We start from the raw sequence: 13679 nt of genomic DNA, 5'->3' as shown, positions 1-13679 counted from the left end.
CCAGTGGCAGATAGGGTTATCATTCATTATATTCCCATTTAATCATAGCCTTGCAATTATATACAACATCCCCTAACGAGAATGATAGTGAAATGGTAACGCAGTTTTTAGTTTGTGAACCACAAAGACCATCAAATCCAGTCCTGTCATCCCCTAAAACAATTAACTCACCCACTCTTAATGCTCAAACATTGTTTGTGATTGAATCCCGCTGAGTCCGTCATATCTGCACACTCTTACATGTTCCCTTGTCGTCAAACGGCGTCCCGCGGTGTGTGTTATATCGCTGTTGCCATGGTGTGATTAGAGCCTACCTAAAGTCGTGGAGATAGTCTATAAAAAGACACCATACTTTGCCTTTGGACCCTTAATTTACCACACCTCAATACCCTCAGAGGTAGAATGTAATTTAACGTGATATTAAAGTATGAAAATGTGTATGTACTGTATATCATGCTATGTGATACATTTTCAGAAGGGTAAAACATCATGTCACAGTCTACAGATGGGTTTTCCTTGAGATGGTGACCCTTAAACCAGACCCAGGTAACTTCTGTGGGTTATCAAGCTGCTTCTTGACAATCAATACTTATGAAAATATGGCTAGCAAGATGTTAAGTCATCTCAGAGGTACAGAGAAACTGAAATGAGCCATACTACCTCCTGTAGTTTGATCACAATGGCTACAATCACCTTTTTCCTTTCGACTTTGGTGGCCTATCATTAGCTAAAAATCTTTTACCATGACAACAGCACCAAATGTGACTACCCACACATTGAATAATACAATGCTAAGAACTTTTTCAGTTGGTTTCTTTCCCGTAGTCGGAGGGTTAACAAGCCAGACCCTGTAATAATGCGTCTAAATGTCTAATTCTTCCCCTAGTTGGCATTTTGCATGACCAGGACATCTAATAAAGAACATTTATTCAGCAAATCCATATTTAGAACCTGCAGTTAGCACAATCAATTACAGAATAAAGTCTATATGAGTGAGAAAAATGACTGTTAGGTAGCCATAGCCTTGTTTAAGTCTTGCTAACACTACTTTTTTTTCCCTTTGGGAGTTGAGCAGTGTAAGCTAGGTATTGGCTAGCTAGCTAGCTACTTACCGGACTAGCAGGCTTAGCTAGCTAGTGAAGAATATGACATATTTAACTCATTAATTATATTGTAGCTGTTTAATTTTGATATTACTACTGTAGGATTAAACTATTGTTCTTAACTCAATTACAATGAACAAAAGGCTCTGTCTGAGATTCTTCTTTTGAGGTTGAATTCACACCGATACGAAGACAGATGGTCTGAACTTCAAAAGACAAGCAGATTCAGAGGTCTGGACGATGTGGATTCCAAGATGGTGAGTGTGAAATCCAAAAAAAATATCCCTCCTGACAGTCATGTACCAGTCCGCATCTCATTGTCAATCAGTGAATGAATAATCATTTTTGTATTACTATGACTGGACAAACGCGGGATTTGGCGATGTTTTTCTCATCGTCCGCTGGGGACTTATTCTTTGGGAGGGAGACTTGGAGCTTTTTATGGGTCAATTTATCAGGAATAAGTCATTTTTGGATTAACCCACTCAATCCTGGTCTGGTGCTAAAACTTTATGTCTAACACTAGCTGGGTTAGGGTAGCTAGCTAAACCTGCTGGTCCAGTTTAATGATTTCTCAAACTTAATTATGCATTAATTTTCACAGTCATCATGACAGTAAAAAAATTCACAAAAAACATGTGCCATTTCAGTGCTTTATTCGCACAATATGTATTTGCACTGTACAAACACCCCCAGCTCAGGTGTAGAGGGAAAGAACATAGTAGTAGCATCTCTTCTGCCTGACCTGAGCATTCCCCATCCTCACTCATACAAAAGGAATTAAAAAGAAAATGGATTTTTTTAAAATGCAATAAATAAAAGCAGCGACATGCTGAACAAATGGCTTAAGGAGAGCTTCCCTACTGCCAAACGCAGACCTGAAATTAAATTAAAGTGTGAACTTAAAAGACTGTTTTAGCTTCTGTGAAAGGAGTTGTGGCCTTTGTTTAAATAGCGTGTAAAAATGAGACAAATTGAACAAAAAGAGGCATGCGGTGATCTTCACATCAATACACATTAAGATAACACTTTAAAAAAAATGCATAAAAATAAGGGTGTGGCCTGCTTAGGTTGACATAATGGTACGTTCTCCCAAAGTAACAGTAAATGACTTGAATCCACTCAAATTTCCATTAGCAAAGTGCTAATGTCGACTTTTCAACACAAAAATTCCGTATAAAAATAGAACGACACTCAACGAAAATAGATCTACAGTGTCCAATAGGGGGCAGCTCAGGTTCGGTACGAGCAGGATGCTTTCCGCGCATCAAGTCTGGGTGGCGGCGGTCTTCCCCCTCTCGGCTAGGGCGCTACAATGGAAGCCACGAGTTCCATCGGGCCCCCGTGGTAGCCTAGTGACACCCGGGGGCAGGCCGTCTGCGTTCTGGATCTTGCGGCCTAGCATGGGGCTCCCCACTGGGCTACTCTCCTGCGAGGCCACTTGCTTGCGCCGCTGGACCCACGGACTCCCCGACGGGGTCAGGCTGCTGTCGGACGAGTAGTCGGCCCAGCGGCGTCCATGTTCGGGGCTCAGCCGGCCCTGGCTAGCTAGCGGTGATTTATGGGAGTGGGGGGATTTGCGCTGGGCACAAGGACTGGCACGAGGGCTGGACCAGGGACTGTTGCGGGGTGATAGGTGATTGTTCTGGAAGGTTACCCCTGCTGCTGTGGGGCTCAGCTTGTTGCAGGACTGGGACTTCCGGGTGGGGCGGGGTGACGTTGGTGTACTCTCCGTGTCCGAAGAGCTACAGGCCGAATCGTCGGCGTGGTATTGGAGCTCTCGGACTCGACTGTTAAGCGAGCGGCTCTTCCGCATTCCCGTAGGGGGGGCTTCGTCGCCATGCCGCTCCTTCTGGACTTTCTTCTTGGGGGGTTTGGTGCCGATCAGGACCACCTTTAGACCTGTTGAGCTTCCTTCACCATCCTCGCAGCCCAGGGTCTCGTTAGCTTTGACGGCAGCTTCCACTTCCTCGAACTCCACAATGGCGCACTCTTCGGTACCCAGCTGGGTGTAACGGCCACTCAGTCTCTTCAGGTCGGCCGGTAGGTCCTTACCGGGCTTGAGGACGCGGACTGAAGCGATGGCGCCGTATGTCCCGAAGGCTTTGAGTAGTAGTTTCATTAGCTGCTCCTGCTGAGCACCACCACTCTCCCCAGCGCCATTCCCGCCTCCACAAGCGCCACTTCCATTCTCGGCGAGCTGGGCTAGCTCCGGCCAGCTCTGCAGCTCGCTCAGTAGCAGCATACGGCTAGGAAGCGACTCGCTGGCAAAGACAGGCACGGCCGTCTTACGCCTTACCTTCCGGCCTTCCTCATTGAGCTCCAGTAGCTTGGATTGCCTCAAGGCGAATGCCGTCGTCCTCCAATCACGAGTCAAATGTTTTACCTGCGCAAAACACATCTGTGTTTACACAAGAATTCTACGAAAAGACCGCCGGTAAATTCATTGGAAAATGTTGCTGCTTACCTTTTTGAAAGAAGTCAGGAGCTTGACACTGACAAATCCCAGCTTGTTGCGCCTCACGTGCTTGAGCAGGAAGGCATCGTGCTCCAGGTTTTCATCTGATAGGTAGTACTCGATTTGAGTGACTAGCTTTTGAATGAGGTCTGGATCTGGGTGCTGCCAGCTCTCCTCCTCCAGCTCGCCGCCGCTAGTCCCGGCACCACTGTAGCAAGGCAGTAAAAGTTGTTTAATTGTTATTATACCAGGTCAGAAAATTGTGGGTAGTATCCATGGTGTGTTTTAATTAAAAAGTAGCTATGACAGGAGGAACTAAAAGTAGAATTTGGTTTTATCTCAAAATCAAGGTTCCTCACATCTGGCCAGTCAGAGCATGTTTAACTAGGTAAGACGACAGTGCCCTAGGTAAGATTTTTTTCTTGAATTACATTCTTAGAACTCATTTTTTAGCATTTTATCTGTTTATCTCGCCTCTATTTTCAAATAAATTAATGTCTTGTGTCGTGAAGTCACAACGCCATTGCATCATGGCATTGTCAAATTGCAGTTTCATACTTTTTATGCGCATATAAGCCGCACCCTTGATTCGGTCATCATTATTTTGTCAGACAAAAGCGAGTAAATGCAGTAATAATAATAATGCAAACATTTATGACTCAGTTTTCAATATCATTTTGACTCGGAAGTTAAAAGGAAAGATCACATTATACCTGTTGAGTCATGTTTGCGTGGGAATAGGCTCACTTTTACTACATTACACTCAAAACAATCAGCTTACAATTCGCTGGCAAAAACTGCGGTGTTGCACGTCCCCCCCTCACCCCAGCCCGGCCCACCCCACCCACGCTGCAGCACGACAGTCAGCAACGGGGTCTCGGTGCCAAGCCCTCTCCATCTGAAAGTTGCAGAGTCCAAATCCTCCCACATAGAATATGCCTCTCCCACCCCTCCTCTATGGGAATTTTTCACACCAAGTTTGTTGCATTTAAAAAAACAGATGAAAAGCGAGGGGGGATTGAATGATTTTTTTTTGTTTTTTTGTTAGGATGACTCATCAGCTTCCTCCGCAATCGTATCTTGGTCCCCACCACCCACCCACCCACCCACCGTCCCCTTCCTCCCTCGGCTTTCTGGCAAGATGACCACACAGCTGGCACAAGCCCTGATCATCAAGTGAGTCTTTTATACAAACGGAAATGAATTCAAAACAGATTTTTTTGAGAATTTCCGTCCAATCTATACAGTCCAGTCTGCCGTGAGAAATACTACCTAGACCAGATACGGGCAAACTATGGCCCGCGGGCCACATCCGGCCCGATAGGCCTTTTAATCCGGCCCACCGATGTTGTCCAAATATTATTTTTTTCTGTTGATTTTTCTGTTTTATTTTTTTTACCCAAGATTGCGCTGTCACGCAGAAGCCAGTGGCAGTAACTCTGTCCACTCTTATTTGTTTAACGTGTTTTACAGCCCCTCTATCTTTTTTTAAATGACATTTTAATATTTCTCAATACATTCCTTTTTACTTGACTTTGTACTTTATACTTTAATGATGAGTGATGAGTATGTAAAGACTTTAGTCCTTTTTTTCTATTTATCTTTCATATGTACTGTTAACGGATGCACTTTTTTATATGTATCATATCTTGTGCTGACCCAGCCCATCTGTCAAAATTTTAAAGTCAATGTGGACCCTGGGCCCAAAAATTTGCCCACCCCTGACCTAGACAGATCGAAATCTTCTAGCTTTCTCTCTCCCAGGTATATATAGCTAGCAAAGGCACAACATGACATACAAAGAACTGTGTGTGTGCTATAAACCCAAAAGGGACTTGGCCACGTTTGCCTCCGAGCACTCAAAGCTGGCCAGGTAGGAACTAGGAACCTCTCAAGAGGCGGTCTAAAAATAGCTAGACTGTGACGCAAGGGGAAAAGGAGGAGGCGGAGGTTGAGATTAAGGTGAAGGTGTCATCCTCTATCTCCCTCAGCTGTCTGGTTGTCCCGTAACAGTCTACACAGCAAGGGTGGTAAACACAGGTTAGTTTGATTTCATGTGGGCTAGACCATTTAGATATAATTAAATATTTAATTTAAAAAACTAATTGGGGGCCAGGTCAGTCCACCTGTGTGGAGTTTGCATGTTTACCCCGGGCCTGCATGGGTTTCATCCAGGGTACTCCAGTTTCCTCCCACATTCCAAAGACATGCATGGTAGACTGATTGGACGCTAAATTGCCCCTAGGCATGAGTGTGAGCGTGAAGGGGCTGCAATTGGCTGGCCAATAATTCAGGGTGTCTCCCGCCTCTAGCCCAGAGACAGCTGGGATTAGCTCCAGCACCCCCTGCGACCAGTGAGGATAAAGTGGTTCAGAAAATGAGATGAGGTAAAAAATGATTAAAATAACTAGATCAAAACCCCTAAATATTCCATTTTTTTAATAGATACACACACACAGGGCACAAAGTAAAAGTCTAAAATGTATTACAAAATGGACGGCTTTCAGCCCAGGTCGAACGAGGCTCACTTTGACCAATTTTATAGGGTTTAGTTGGGAGTTGTGCGAGGACTGTAGAAGGAATTAGAGAATTTACATATAAAGTACACCTCCACTTACGAAATTTTCAAGTTACAAAAATAGTCTTGGAACCAATTAATTTGGAAATTGGAGTGGACGTCTAAACCCCTATTATAGTGGCAAATATTTTAACCTTTTATGCCAAAAATAATAGTCAAGCCTATGTGAGATTTAGTCAGCATGGTCTGCGAATCTAACCGAGTTTGACACCGCTAGTGTAGACGATTGCATGTGCTTCCGTTGCCGTCGATTGGCAGTTGCTGCCATGCCAACACCTGTTGAGCAAGTGGGTTTCACTTCAACACGAAATCCAGGAAAATAAACATCTATTTGCACTCAAAAACTTGGAAAAGTGAGAACTTTGTTGATCATATCACCAACATTGATTTCCCCCTCAAAAGTACTCAAATTGTCTTTTTCTGTGCAAATACCTTGTTGCATATTCAAACTATCAAAAAAGTATTAAATGTATTCAATATTGCATGGTGGCATTGTAACCCCTTATCAGGCATTCACGACATAGTAAATAAACCCCTTAATTCTACGATTTTAAACTTTGCTCATCTTTTCTATCAAAAAACTAGGAAAAACACTAAATATTTTCCTACTTCTTTTTGGAAAAAATAACCTAACACTGCAAATATTCTATTTATAATGTTTAATCTTAAAGAAGATAAAATGGGAATTTTAAAGACAATTTTATGTATTTGGCTATGGATTAATTCCCTAAATTTAATATATTTGATCACACTCACCCACTTTCTCAAGTGTATATACATTTAAAATGGGTGGAAATGTGTATTAGTCATATTTATTCCTTAACTACAAACCTACAATAAATGTCATCCAGTTCACATGCTTAAAATCTAACATGTCAACGCCCATTTACAACAAAGCTCTTTTGAATGGTTTAAATTATTATTATTATTATTATTCCCATTGTAGTATACCAGGGCATTTCATCTCCAATTTAATGAACCGCATTTTTGAACCGCACCAAAACGCCGAAGTTGTTTGCGACATGACTCCTTCACTAACCTCGACTTGTCATGCCTGCCGTATTCATCCTCACTGCAGCTCCCGCCGATAAAGTCGACTCGACCGGGAGAGAATTCCTCCGGTTCCTCGTCCTCAGCCGCCTGAATGGCCACCGTGATGGTAACCGTTGCCATCTCCGGGGACGTCTGACGATCCACGGCAATGACCTCCTCGCACGAGTCGGGGCCGGAACTAGTACTGGGACCGGGACTGGGTCCGGGGTTGTGGCCGGGAATGGGGTTTGGTATCCCCGCTGCTGTGCTCATGTTCTCCCCGGCGTCGGTGCTCGAGTCGAGGAGGCAGCGGCGGTGGGCGGCGGAAGGCGACGCCGCTCGACGGCTACTCTCGCGGGGGACGAACCACGAAGCTCCCAAGACACGCTCCACGGCTTGCCGGGCGACGTCGATCCAGAGCCGAGCGTCCGACGGAGCGGCCTGCGGAGCCGGCGAGAGGCAGCCCGAAGCGGGGGAGGAGGCAGGGGAAGGACCACTACCACTACTACCACCACCACCAGCACGAGCAGCACCACCGTGCACCGACTCGGCTACTGCAGCTACTTCCTCATATGTAAGCGGCTTGGTGGCTCGTAATCGAGCTCTCGGATTGGGCCGTTTCGACGTTTCTTCGCATTCACTGGCCCACAAGCAGAGACTGACACAAAGCCAGGAGGGGGGCAGGAGAAAGGCGAGGCAATGCATAAAGGCGTTCACCACAGCGTGCATACTTGATTGATTTTGATTCTATTTCTTTGCCAAATCGCGTACAGATGTACTGTCGTGACGATGAGGGCACCAGAGCGTCTCTAAATAGAAAAAGATAGAACTCACGTTCTGGAGACTAATTGGGGGAAATGGCCTAACAAGGGACAGGTAGTTGCTAATTGGATAATAAGATAGCAGCCTCTCCTGGAAGTCAACTTTCGGGGAAGGGGGATCAAATGTTAGGGGGTTCTTACATCTGTTCCACATGTGTCAAAGTGGCGGTTCGGGGGCCAAATCCGGCCCTCCGCATCATTTTGTGTGGCCCGGGAAAGTAAATCATGAGTGCTGATTTTCAGTTTTAGAATCAAATTCAAATGAAGAGTATAGATGTAAATTAAATGTCCCGATTTTCCCACTTTTAAATCAATAATTGTATTTTTTTAATTTTTTTTCTGTGTTTTTAGTTCAAAAATCATTTTGTAAAATCTAAAAATATATGTGAAAAGCTAAAATATACATTGTTTTAGATCGGAGTGGTCAAGCAGCTTACCATGGTTTACGAATGAGGCAACAAAGTGGAATACCCGGATAAAAACCATGCAAGGCCAGGGGGAACACGCACACACGGGAAGGTCGGAACAAAAGCTACACCTATACAGAGTAAGTACATTCTATTTATACTTTTTATATGTGTATATAAATCAGTTTTTATTTAGAATTTGAAGATGCAAAACTTTTTTTGTCACAATAAATTGTTTAAATGTAGTATAAGAGGAATTCATACTTTTTCTAACATGGTTCCTTTAGCTTTATAAATATTTATTTGATTAAAAAGGAACCATAAAGAAGTCCCAAGATGCCTGCTATATTCAGTCAAAGAGGATATGCTTTGTATATTTGTAGTCTTCCATGCCACATAAATTGACTCATGTGTGGATCAAAGGGGAAACTATAAATTTGAATGGACTCTAACATTACGCAAAAGGAAAATATAAGTATCCCTGTAATAGTTGTCACGCAAACTGTTTATTTTCCAGTGGCCATGGAAGGAGCCCGGGTTCATATTTAGAGTTAGCAATAATGTTGTTTTAGCCTTCCAAACACACACACATATATACATAGTAATCCCTCGTTTATCGCGGCTTCAACTATATATTATTTTTTGTGAATTATTTTTTTGTAAATTCCTAAAAATCCGAAAATACTAACTGAAACTTACAAGCAGAAGCCACTCCCCTGTCCGCTTGATACTAGAACTCAGCACTGAAGTAAAAAAAAAAAAGAATATATGTATATATAAATGTATATATATATATATATATATTTATATATATATATATATATATATATATATATATATATATATATATATATATATATATATATATATATATATATATATATATATATATATATATATATATATATATTATTTTTTTTAATTTTTAATTTTTTTATTTTTTTTTTTTGATTTTTTTTATTTTTTTTATGCAGGTGGCATTAAGCAGTCCACTGTTTTCTCCTCCGACTCGACAACAATGACAATCACTCATAATAGTTTTATCAGCTGTCACCATTCCTGCATGAAACACCCTGAGTACCAAACATTGGCACGAGAGGCTCACAGCTGGTGGGCAGCCTGACTCATTTTCTGCACCACATGCCGTACACACTGTTACATTAAACGTGTCCAAAGCAACATGGGAAGTGGCAGAGGCGTGTGTGTCTTTATGTTTGACTGACAGTTCTTAACGAAGATGATAGCATCTTTTTAATATTTAGAATTTTACACCACACATTTAGAATAACACTTAACCAACCTAACTCATTGCAGAATTTAACACGGAATGTATGTAGTTTAGTGTCTTGTGATTGTGAAATGATTATGTTTTCCTGTGGCGTTCTTGTGTAAATATTTTCACAGTGTTCATCCTTTGGTTCACTGACCTTTCTGGGCCAATGATGTCATCTTGGGAGGCGTGGAAAGAATAAAAAACATTAACTGTAGGATTCATAAACTACCAAGAATCAGGTAAAGGTTGTTAAACAGAATAATAAATGTCAAATCTTCATGTAACAACATCCGGGAATATTTAGTTAATAAAATGGCTGGAAAAAATATGTGGCGTTAACATTGTTGCGGCGTGAAGAGGCACAGCTGGAAACGTACACATTCAGACAATAGGTATTTACGTCACTGAACTACTTGACAGCCAATTCTTATGCTACTTGTGCCAGCTTTTGGTTTTTCATGAATAGATTTTGACAGGCATTGTGTGGGAGTTGCCTTTGATACATTTTGGACTGACTGTAGGCAAAATGCAAATACACATCCTAATAATTAGCGTAAAAAATATGTTTGACCGCTTATTTATATAATATATACATATTTAAATATACTATTTGCATATTTTTGTGGAAAATTCTGAGTTTTCCAATTTTAATCATCACATTTTTACATGAGAATCATGTTTAATCCTGAATTGTAATGATAAATAACATTTCATCTCATTTTCTGAACTGCTTTATCCTCACTAGTGTCATTTTAAACATAATATTTCGAATTTTTTTTAATAAATGGATTAAAAGAATTGGATTAAAAGACCTAAATATTCAGTTTGTTTGTAGATCTAAACCTATGTTTATTTGAGCTTTTTTAATAATTTTTCTTTGATTTTACAAAAAGATTTTTGAACTAAAAAGACAGAAAAACTGATTAAAAATGACAATTTTTGATTTAAAAGGGGGTAAATCAGGACATTTAATATACATACTCTTCATTTTAATTTGATCCTAAATCAGAAATTCAGCACTCATGATTTACTTTACTGGGCCACACAAAATGATGCGGCGGGCCAAATTTGGCCCCCAGGCCGCCACTTTCATACAGGTCACATAGAATGTTATTCCTGTAAAATCAGATTGCAGGCATGGAGTTGAAAAGGTCACAGAGGTCACTCGAGTGCATGTCAACATGTTTATTTATTCTGTCGTGTGTACGTGCATATTTACGAACTATTAATGACAATGCTAAAAGCTATTTTTATACATTTTCGGAATAATTAGCAATTTTCTTCCTTTACCCAAATTCCCCTTATTTTATTTTTGTAACCATACAGGAAGTATGGCGGACGGTTCCTAGCAACGCCGGGGTTACCATGACAACCGATCTTGCGCTTCTCTTTTTGCGATAGTTCGAAGTTTAAGGGTTAGGGTTAGTTATAAAATTAACAGGAGCCAATTTAAACGTCTCAGATGATTTTTATACCTCATTTGATTCATTTTTACCCTGCCGTGCTTCCATTGGGATGCTAGCCCGAAGCTAACAAGCTAAGGAAATGGAGTCGGGGCGCACACGGAAAAACAAGAACGACAATCAAAATGTACTTTTTCTCTCTCCAATTGTAAGTAACGCATTTCAATCGTTTTCCTCCTTCTTAGTTTGTTTAATTTGACGAGGAAATTAATCATCCAAAAAGTTAGCAAAAAACGTCATCAGCACTTTCGACAATTTGGGGATGGTTAAAAAGCACGACTGGATTTTAAATATTATTACCTTTAAAAACCTTAATACATCTACAATCCTTAACGGGAGTAATTAATATTTTTTAAATGATTTTTTTCAGTGCTAAAACCATTATTTGCAAAGTAAGAATTTAACTCATTCTCTGCCTTTGTTGTGTATAGACGTCCAAATTAGACGTCTATTGCCGTCGATAGTGATTATAGTAAAATACAAATGACCTTATATTATCACTATAGGTAACAATATAGGAATAAACTTTAAGCTTATTTTTATAACCAAGATGATTAACTTTTTTTATGTTTAATTTTATTTACCTAAAGGTCAATAGCTGCAAGTTGCGCCCAAAAATGGTCAAATCCCTGCCAGAGAGAAGCCAGCAAACGGTAAGAAAACACCACCAAATGTCCAAATATCATCGTTTTTATTGTCAAATTATTCTCATTCATATTTTAGATCACCTCTCTTTATTGCTTATATGACCCATGTCTGAATTTTACAAGAAGTCCTCCTCAAACAGGTAAACAAATACAAAAAATACAATCCTAACAACTTACTAGTTTCTATTTATTGTCTCAAATCTTTGTATTGTAATATCACCAATGACGGTGTTATATTTCAATCCCTCTGTAGATTTACTGTGCAGTCTACCCACAATTCCTGTTTTAACAAACGAGGCCCGAAACAAATCTCTGAGGCCGATTCACAGTGCCGGGGCCAGATACTCCACCACCAAGTCAGCAGGTGAACATTACAGCCACAAATTCTCATATTACATGAAAATGTCTGCCTATTTTTCCCTCATAAACGCATTTACATCTTGTTTAGGCGCCTCCACATCACATCATTTTAGTGCCACCCACGCTTTCCCCATTATTAACTTCCATTCCGACAATTCACCATCCACTCTTCAACGGATTGACTTGGACAGGTAGGTACACATTGTCTTAATATAAAATATAAAAAAATATTATAGGCTACATTAAGGACATTTTCTATAAGGATAATCTTTGCACAGGCACAAATATTTTATTAAAATAAAAAGAAAGAAAACGCCAGGGAGAATTCAGTTGGATCTTTTAGTGCAGGGGTAGGGAACCTATGGCTCGGGAGCCACATGTGGCTCTTTCGGTAGGTGTTTATGGCTCTCCGCTAAACTGTGAGCTAAAATCTGGACACTACGTCTTTAATATTCCACTTTTTAATGAAACCTTTCTGCATGCATGCATTCCATTGATTAGCATCAGGTTAACAATTTTGTCAACATAATCCTGAGACTTTTTCTACTTTAAAGGCATTTAAATGACTAAAAATGCACGCATTTTCATGTATTTTCTTCTGGTAAATTCCCAGTATGGCTCTTAATGAATAACAATTGAAAATATGAATTGTTTATGGCTCTCTCTGTCAAAAAAGGTTCCCGACCCCTGTTTTAGTGGGTCACTTTGACGTAGTCCTGCATCTCAAAATCATTTGCATTCATGCTCCATGTTAGCCTCTATTACTAACATGCTAAAAACTTGTTTTCTTCTCATCTATTTCTGACAAAAATGCCCAGTTAGCATGTTTTGCCTTGTAGTAATGACAAATATAGCCACTAGAGGGCAGCAGATCCCATAAAATGCAAAACACCTGTCATATTTCGTCTATTTTTTTTAAACTGACCATGCAGGTGTTGTCTGGATGAGTGTCCCCAGCTGGGTGTCATGGATGACCTGCAAGTGCTCAACCTGCAGCACAACCTGATCGTTAGCATCAGTCACTTGTCACTCCTGAGGCAGCTCGTCATCCTCAACTTGTACGACAACAACGTTGATGACATGAGTGGCATCCAAACACTCACTTCCCTCCGAATCCTCATTTTAGCCAATAACAAGTAGGTTTTATTGTGTTTTTATGCTAATCTGCTTTAAGCATTATCGTGGTTGTCACCATTTTAACCCCCACGATGACATAAATGAAGATGCCAAACATATGGCCCGCGGGCTAGAACAGTTTCCCAAACTTTTTGGAGCTGGGTCACACTTTTTGCGTTAAAAAAAATCTCAAGGGAAAGTCTTTTGAATTAAAAATATGTGGCCTATATTAACAATATTCATTCTCATCAAATTTTATCAGCAGGGATCACAAAAACCTCCAAAATTAGTCAAAAAATATATTTTTACAGTGACCTAATGTCACCAAAAGTTCATGTCTGTGTTTTGAGTGATGCAAAATAAGTAATATCATGTTTTTAATTGCATAATTTTATTAAATTTTCTCCAAATATGACTAAAA

General features: G+C 40.6%; 2 protein-coding genes across 4 annotated transcripts in view; one reads left to right on the top strand and one right to left on the bottom strand.

The window, feature by feature from the left end:
• Nucleotides 1–1742: 1742 nt before the first annotated feature.
• On the bottom strand, nt 1743–8040 carry larp6a (La ribonucleoprotein 6, translational regulator a). Its single transcript, XM_077713332.1, has 3 exons — nt 7179–8040; nt 3571–3769; nt 1743–3489 (listed from the first exon to the last, which is right to left on the bottom strand). Exons 1-3 carry the CDS (start codon nt 7898–7900, stop codon nt 2371–2373), a joined length of 2040 nt encoding a protein of 679 aa, XP_077569458.1. The 5' UTR covers nt 7901–8040; the 3' UTR covers nt 1743–2370.
• The window catches only part of lrrc49 (leucine rich repeat containing 49), a 24719-nt gene continuing 18656 nt past the window's right edge, over nt 7617–13679 (top strand). Inside the window, exons 1-7 of one of the 3 annotated variants that reach the window (XM_077713330.1) lie at nt 7617–7745; nt 8407–8539; nt 11726–11788; nt 11859–11922; nt 12036–12146; nt 12231–12333; nt 13075–13278. In XM_077713330.1, the coding sequence (XP_077569456.1) occupies nt 8477–8539; nt 11726–11788; nt 11859–11922; nt 12036–12146; nt 12231–12333; nt 13075–13278 (608 nt within the window). In that variant the 5' untranslated portion in view covers nt 7617–7745; nt 8407–8476. Of the gene's footprint in view, nt 7746–8406; nt 8540–9832; nt 9912–11109; nt 11284–11725; nt 11789–11858; nt 11923–12035; nt 12147–12230; nt 12334–13074; nt 13279–13679 lie in introns of those variants that run through there. The other 2 variants (XM_077713329.1, XM_077713331.1) reach the window with 2 other exon arrangements.

The sequence above is a fragment of the Stigmatopora nigra genome, chromosome 3, assembly GCF_051989575.1.
Source record: "Stigmatopora nigra isolate UIUO_SnigA chromosome 3, RoL_Snig_1.1, whole genome shotgun sequence".
NCBI lineage: Eukaryota > Metazoa > Chordata > Actinopteri > Syngnathiformes > Syngnathidae > Stigmatopora > Stigmatopora nigra.
The sequence above is the reverse complement of the archived record's forward strand: the minus strand, read 5'-3'. Positions and strand labels throughout refer to the sequence as shown.